Genomic DNA, 8302 nt, shown 5'->3' with positions numbered 1-8302 from the left:
TAAGAGTTTAAGACTTTATAAGCATTATAACATTTTATAATTTACAATTATTATGTGATATTAATGTGTCGTATTTTGTTTTTGCAAGAAATCAATATATTATTATTTATTTATTGTTTATTCATTAATATTTTATGTCATGTATAACTTATCAACAATAGATTTTTAAAAGAACAGTTATAAAACTACAAAACTTCATTATTTTACAATTAAATTGTTTTCAATACAAGCATGTACAAAATAATTATTGTCTAATGCACTAAATGCATTTATCAAATATAAATAATCAACAAAATCTAATAAATGAATAATTCATCATCTATTTAATAATTCATAAATACTAATAAATAACAGCAATGTTATGAAAAAATCTAAGTCTTGTTGTCTAATCAAAATACGTATTATAGACTTTTTTCTTCACTATACATATTGTGTTTGGGAAATTTGAAAACGAACAACCAATCCACATAACGAGATTAAAAATTTTACTTTGATAATGAAAACAAAATATTGAAATAACTGAAAGAATACTATTAATTTTGAACCAAAGTACATTATTTATATAAAAAAAAAAAAAAAAAACAGAAATACTGACTTAATTCTATTGAAACGGTAAGAAATTAATTGGACGGGGTATCAAGAAATTAAAACAAAATAAGTCATGTGCAGGATTTTCTTTTGAAAAAAATAAAAATCATTATCAATACACAGTTTATGCAGCCTTCGCGGAAAGTTTGCTGACCAATTCCTTCATCTTTTCAGTGGAAAAGGATTTGGGGCGTTCGATGGGAAGACCAAGACCACGGTCCCAAACCAAAGAAGCTAATACTCCAAGAGCACGGGATACTCCAAACAATACTGTATAGTAGTTCATTTCTTTCAAGCCATAGTACTATAAAATAATAATAAATAAAGAATGTTTAAATGATTTATAATATTAAAATATTATATATTAACTGTGTATATTCACGCACCTGTAATAAAACTCCAGAATGAGCATCTACATTTGGCCATGGGTTCTTGACTTTTCCAAGGTCATTAAGTACTGGGGGAACAACTTCAAATACTTGTGATACTAATTTGAACAATGGATCATTAGGTAAATGTTTCAAAGCAAACTCTCGCTGGCATGTGTAACGTGGGTCGGTTTTACGTAACACAGCATGTCCATATCCTGGTACAACTTGTCCACTTTTCAATGTTTTTAAAATGAATTCTTTTAGTTGTTCTTTGGTTACAGAATCTCCAACTTCTTTACGTAATTTTTGTAACCATATCAAAACCTAAAAATGAAATTTATATAAATTTATTTTAAATGATTCGTAATAATGAATACATTGTTTGATTATATTAAATATTATGATACATTATAATAAACTAAATTACGTTAAAACCATCAATTCATTATAAATGCCAGACTCCCGAGTTTAATAAAACAACTAATATTAAAAATAATTACCTCTTGGTTAGCAAGTCCGTGCAATGGACCAGCAAGACCAGCCATACCAGCACTGAATGAAAGATAGGGATCAGACAAAGCAGATCCTACTAAGTGGGTAGTATGAGCCGATACATTACCACCTTCGTGGTCAGAATGAATGGTCAAGTACAATCGCATAAGTTCAACAAATTCTTCTGAAGTATTAGCTCCCAACATGGATGTAAAGTTTGCACTCCAATCGCGTTCAGTGTCAATAGTGCCAACTTGATTTCCACCATGATAAATGTTCCTGTAGATTGTTGCTGCAATTACTGGTAATTTAGCAATCAGATCCATGGAGTCTTCATATGTATACTAGATAAATACAATTGTAGAATTAAAATGTTGTATTGCTAATGTAACAAAATAAATATTGTGTATATTTTATACACAACTTAACTACAAAATAATATCTAGATCGATCAACCGATTGTTTTTAAACATTCAGCTTGCAAACATTTTTTTTAGGTTTGAAAACTAATAAATAACGGATTTTAAAACATAAGCTTTTGTATTAGTGAAATCAAAAAAATTCATCAATGCTGCAACTGTGTCTCCATTATAATGGAGTAGTATTAGAGTGTTGTAAAAAGAGTTGAGAACCACTAATTATCTAAGAAGTATACTGGACATTTTATTAAGGTCTTATATTATGGGCTTAGCATTACAAAAAGTTTGAATACTATAAGAACTAAGAGGGTGATTGTTTTATAAATGAAAATGTAATTTCGTAATTTATTGTGACATTAGTGGGAGGAGATGTAATGTAAATGTATGGTAAGATTGTTTTCTTTTGTATTTAGTGAGTTGGGCCCAATAAACGTTTCTCCAAGTGTGCTAAGTATTTAGAGGCATTTTGAATTAATATAACACCATAGTTTACTGTTGAGTAATACTTGAGGGCTCTTTTTCCTACTAAAGGAAAAATACTGAAATTATTTGGACCTACTTTTATTTATCACAATTTTCAATTACTTGGACTAATTAGAAATTTGAATTAGGTAAAATTGTATATTATGAGCTGTTATCATAATCTTTGTTTGAATATTGAATGGCTTGTTTTGGAGAGATCTTTAAAGTAAATATTAAACTGTATAGGTGATAGATTTTTTCCTAACATTGGAAAAGGCTGTCTTCGAGATAGGATTTAAAAGTTATATAATATAGTAAAATGCTTTGGGGAGGGTCATAGTTTTGTCAGCCCTACAGTAAATAAGTTTTTAATATGATAATAAAGAAATATACTAAAAATTGAGTCAGTATTGTTTATGCAACACTTAAGTATTATAAATTATAGATAACCATAAAAACTTATTACCTCCCAGTACTGTGACTTATGGACTCCATTGGTATAGGCCTGTACAAATTTGCTTTCTGAATTAAGCAAAGCAACTGCAGATGTTAACTGTGTCATGGGATGTACGGTGTTGGGCAGGTTGTTAAGCATGGTAACAACATGTGATGGTAATTCAGCGCGTTCAGCCCATGTTTTAGACACCCATTTAACTTGCTCAGGGGTTGGAATCTCGCCAGTTATCAATAGCCAAAATAATCCTTCAGGAAGAGGTTCACTACCACCAGGTGCTTTGGGTAGTAATTTTTGACATTCAGGAATAGAATAACCACGGAAACGGATACCCTCATCTGCATCTAATACAGATGTTTCTGTAACTAAAGCCTTGATACCTCTCATACCACCATACATCTATAAAAATCAAAAAAAGTAATTCATATTAGTATTTTTTATTTTTAACTGTAGTTATTCATATTTAATTACCATGTCTACAGTTACATCACCGACAACTGTAGATCCATGTTGCTTTCTGAAGGCTTTAATTTCCTCCCCACTCTGCTTCAATTTTTCAGCAACTACCGTTTTCAGATCGGTAGATGAACTTGCCATTGACCGAGAGGCAGTCCATAATGGAGCAGCTACCTAATAGGCATATTTAATAATTATATTATTATTAACCTTACACATACGTCCACCACCTCAAAGACGTCTAAAAGTGGTCGCCCGTACGATCTTATTCGATAATGCTATTAAATAACTGTTGTCACTACAACTGTAATTATTGCTCTTAATTATAATAGTAATTACTTATATCATCATGTTAAAATTAGTCAAAAAAATTAATGTTATTTATCCATAGATGTAGATAGCGTTATAGGCTAGGAATGTCTTATTATAATTAATAAAAAAAATAAAAAATAATAATTATATTTAAAAAATATACAAAATATAAAAAATAAATTGAATAATACACTTATAATATTACAATAGTTGAACTCTGGTTAAACCACGGAATTCGGCCGGTAAAATCAGTGGTTCAAGCAGAACCGAGGTTTAAACTATGACTGTAAAACGGGTCCTAATACATTTAGAAGTAAAAATAAAACAAATAAGAAAATACATTTGTTCTTCAAAAATGGTAATTTGTGAGTTTTTTTAAAATTACATTTCATTTTAATCATCTTATCTTAATATTGAATTTAAGAAGCATCACACAAACTATCTAAGATAAAATTAGCTGAAAGGTCATGCACTTACATTTAATCCTAAATATGTATTAACAGAAAGACTATTTTTTTTTTAATGATAAGATAATATGAGGTACCTAGTATGAGAATAATAATTTTAAGAGTTAATTCAAAAAATAATTTACAATCACATATTTATCTATGTATGAAATAATATTAAGTAGGTAGGTAATCCTAAATAAAAATTAATTTTTTTTTAATGATTTTGATATAGGTATTATACATATAAACTTTACACAAAGCATACGCCTGCATTCGGCTAAAGATGCAAATCCTAATTTATTAAGATTATCGTGGTAGTTAGAATAAACGCAGTGATAATTATCAATGCCAAACAAGAAACCAGCAGAATGAAGGAATAGGCTTAAGAGGACGCTACACCCGCATGTGTCGTCTCCGACTTACACGCGTACTACATGGCAAATTCTTGTTCGCTAGATTCAATATTGTGCTGTTAGTTTTGATATTAGAGTGAATTGACCCATTATCAAACTTTTAGGAAGGAACATTATCTGTGTTCTCATGTTGGTTTTTTATGATATTTTAATTTTTAAATGAGTTATGTGAATTTTCAAATATTCACACTTAACATGCTCATAACTAAATATCGTAAAAAACCAACATGAGAACACAGATAATGTTCCTTCCTAAAAAATTGATAATGGGTCAATTCACTCTAATATTAAAACTAACAGCACACTATTGAATCTAGCGAACAAAAATTTGCTATGTAGTACGCGTGTAAGTCGGGGACGACACATGCGGGTGTAGCGTCCTCTTAAGAGGATGTTATACCCACATGTGTTGCCTCCGTCTTACAAGTGCGTAACATGGCAATTTTTACGCTCTGCAGAATACTTGTGTCTCTGTGAGTTTAAAATTTAGAGTGAATTGACCTCTTATAAAAATTAAAGGTAACATTATTATTGAGGGCTTTTTATTATATTTTGTTTTTAAAGCGAGTTATGAGTATTTTAAGATATACAAATAATTTAGATTTTAAAATACTCATAACTCGCTTTAAAAACAAAATATAATAAAAAGCCCATGAGGAGCCCTCGGTAATAATGGTACCTTCAATTTTTATAAGAAGTCAATTCATTCTAAATTTTAAACTAAGAGAGTTAAATGTGATCTGCTGAGCGTAAAATTTGCCATGTTACGCTCTTGTACAAGATGGAGACAATATTGCGGGTGTAGCGTCCTCTTAAACAGATTATACACTTAGAATCATATCATATACTGGGTACTAGGTTGGTATATAATAAAAAAGAAAAACTAAATTTATTTAAAATGCATGGCTTTGAAAATAGAGAGGCTTTGTACAAAATCACCCATTTCACCACAAGCATACTACAAATATTGACATAAAAAATTTTAAGTTACTGTATACTACTAAATATTTAAATCTTATGTTTACTTTCAAATAAAATAGACATACAAATTTAACTCAATAGTTTTATAAACAATATTATGTAACTAGTACCTATCTATAAATCAAAGTTATATTATAGACATGATTCAAATGTCTCTTTAAGTCTAAAGGAAATTATCTTAAGCCCTCATCACAGTTTAAGTAATAAGACAAAAAAAAAAAAAAAAAAACAATTTGGAAATTTGCAATAGGATTTTTATACTAATTGAATCATTTTACAGTTACTAGGACCAGGATTGGCTCAGTGGCCTGGCTCAGTGAACTACAAATATAATCTCTTTGGGCCACTTAAAATATGGACCGATCGTGAGTGTTTGGCTATAATTTTATTTTTATATGATAATGAAAAATTAATATGAACATTAGAAGAAAATACAATTTAATCAAATTATTGAATTGTCCAGTATTTGTACCTAACTGTAGTCAACAAAGTTAGAAATCATGAGACTTGCTAGTTTGATACCTTGCTTATCTGACACTGATAATTACTAAACTAACTAAAGCTTTACATTTTTTATGGCAAAAAAAATATTAAAAACAATTAAAAATAGAATAATATATACCTGCCTGGATCTAAATCAACTAAAATTAAGTTATTGTCAAATTTGGAAGCAAGTTTCTACCACTCAATAAGTAATAACTCAACCATGACCCAATACCTAAAAAATAAAATTGGATATGGTCCCAAAAATGTAAGCAATTTCCATTCATTATATTAAAATAAAAAATAAATTTGGAGATGTTGCCAATTGTTTAATGCAGTTTGAAGATAACTACTCCAACACCTCAAGGTTGATGGAGGTCATTTATGAAATAGGTAATTACCTAATAACTCAAAACTGTTAGGTTAAATTGTGTATTGATAACATAGGTCACAAAAAATATTTAAACACTCACATAAATATAATATTATAGGTACCCCACCACATTTAGGCTTACGTTTACACAACTCACACAGAGTAATAGGTAAATTAGATTACCTATCCAAGGCCTCATACATAATTTTGGGAAATAAGGAAAATAGTAAGTCTTACGGTAAAATACTAAAATTTAGAATCAAAACTCGGAAACCCGCGTGTATACTAGTATAATATAACCAGGGATGTCCAGCAAAGTATCACAAATGGTTGATAAATCGATTATCGGTAGGGGGAAATTGGACAAGTAACTCGGCGGAAAACACCCAAACAACGCGAGTGGTGGTGAGAGGGGAAAAACTGAAAACAAACTTTAAAACAAAACGTTTCCGAGCATTAAAAGGCCACAGTTTTCCTGTCTAAACTTACCTGATTGATTTCCAAGAGTTTTGAGGCGGTCGAACGGAACAAGCTCATTTTGCGGTTGGGTGATGTCGAACAAGCTAAAAAAAAAACGAATTGTTAATAACAACGGCCAAACGTGGTTCGAAAACTTTAAATTACTGTTTTCGTACACACTCCAAAATCTTACGTACAGAAAATTGTAATCAAAGCGTTTAAGCGTGTTCGACTTCGAACATGCGCACCAGTCGGCAGAGCGGGCGGTAAAAAGGCGTTGAGCTGCGGAGCGGGTAGGTCGTGAAAAGACGAAAAGAGTGTAAAGACCGAACCACCGAACGCTAAACGGGAAGTCGGAAACGGCGACGGTAGAACGGAGTAGGAGTTGGAGTACGATCCTGGCGGCGGCGGCGGCGACAAACGAGGTAAATCGGTAGGATGCCCTTCATCGAGGTCTGGTGTGGCCGACACATCATCCATACGCAAGAATGACACCAAAGTCTACAACGTCAACAACGACGTCACGTCGAGTGAGTGAGTCGTGGTCGTCGCAATGCCAAGTGTCGGTGTGACCACTGGCAAGTAACCGAAATGTCGGCGCAAACGAGCACGGTAATATTGTAACCGCACAACCACGAGTATAAAGGGCTCTAAATAGAATTTTTAATTGTGATTCCAAGTGTCCAAGGTCCAACCCACGGACCACGGTTATTGAAATAAAGATTGATCATTATAGATTCTGTCTATTGAACCGCGGACGATTCGTCTCCGTAATATTTTAATCATGAGATATTTTGATTTTTTAATCATTACTATTTATTAATTTCTTTAAAAGTTCATTATTTCACTATAACAATTAATGCAATTATTTTCAATGAATAATTTTATTAAATTAAAAAAAAAAAAATGTTTTAAAAATGAAGTAATGTCTTATATACCTATTATTGGATTACCTGGATTTCAATTCTAAATTACAATTAATACATTAATCAATTGAGCTTTCAAAAAGATAATATATAAAATATAATATTTAGTATATCAAAAGTTATTAAATAAACCGATTCGATAAAATGTTATTATTCTGGTAACTAGTAAACTGTTTCTAGTTAGCCGATTTCCAATTTATCGACACCTAGCTTTTCAAAAAAAAAAAAAAAAAAATTAGTGTTAAATAGTTTCTAAAAAAGCCTGACAACGATGATAATCATGGATAATCATTTGTCATAACAATTTACACAACGTTAAGGTTTAAGGTAATCAATCATTTGGAAGGATTTCACGCGGTGTTATATCAGGTAGATAATTGTCATAGGTCAAATATTAATATACTTATTAATGAGATTAAAACCCAACAGAAATCAAAGGGAAATCAAAACCAAAGTCAAGTAAAAAAACTTAGCATACTCAAAGAACAGTTAACAAATATTAAGATAACTACATAAAATAGTATATTTGTTTAATGTTTAATATATTATATATACATATTTTATATTTATATATATTATTCACTTTTCAGGTTAAAAAAAAAACGAAATTACTATAATTGTGTTGGTATCTACGTCGATACAATTGATACAATAAATTACCATA

At 30.5% G+C, this 8302-nt stretch overlaps 1 protein-coding gene across 2 annotated transcripts; it reads right to left on the bottom strand.

The window, feature by feature from the left end:
• Window positions 1-659: 659 nt before the first annotated feature.
• Window positions 660-7081, bottom strand: kdn (citrate synthase). 2 transcript variants are annotated; one of them, XM_015510680.2, is made up of 7 exons: window positions 6910-7081; window positions 6743-6816; window positions 3258-3416; window positions 2799-3185; window positions 1460-1795; window positions 975-1283; window positions 660-892 (listed from the first exon to the last, which is right to left on the bottom strand). In XM_015510680.2, the coding sequence occupies exons 2-7, from the start codon at window positions 6788-6790 to the stop codon at window positions 713-715; spliced, it is 1419 nt and encodes a 472-aa protein (XP_015366166.2). In that variant the 5' UTR covers window positions 6791-6816; window positions 6910-7081; the 3' UTR covers window positions 660-712. The 2 variants fall into 2 exon arrangements, with proteins under 2 accessions (XP_015366166.2, XP_015366167.1); XM_015510681.2 differs by lacking the exon at window positions 6910-7081 and adding an exon at window positions 6878-6901.
• Window positions 7082-8302: the final 1221 nt, after the last annotated feature.

This window comes from Diuraphis noxia, unplaced genomic scaffold, assembly GCF_037042655.1.
Source record: "Diuraphis noxia isolate RWA-SAM2 unplaced genomic scaffold, SU_Dnox_SAM2 contig0003, whole genome shotgun sequence".
NCBI lineage: Eukaryota > Metazoa > Arthropoda > Insecta > Hemiptera > Aphididae > Diuraphis > Diuraphis noxia.
Note: the sequence above shows the minus strand (reverse complement) of the source record. Positions and strands in the feature narration are given on the sequence as shown.

Coding starts and splice junctions, on each gene's coding strand:
- kdn (XM_015510680.2), bottom strand. CDS start 6,790: ATGAGCTTGTTCCGTTCGACCGCCTCAAAACTCTTGGAAATCAATCAG. Junction 3,417..6,742: donor AACTCTTGGAAATCAATCAG/GTAAGTTTAGAC, acceptor TATGCCTATTAG/GTAGCTGCTCCATTATGGAC. Junction 1,796..2,798: donor ATAAGTCACAGTACTGGGAG/GTAATAAGTTTT, acceptor GTATTTATCTAG/TATACATATGAAGACTCCAT.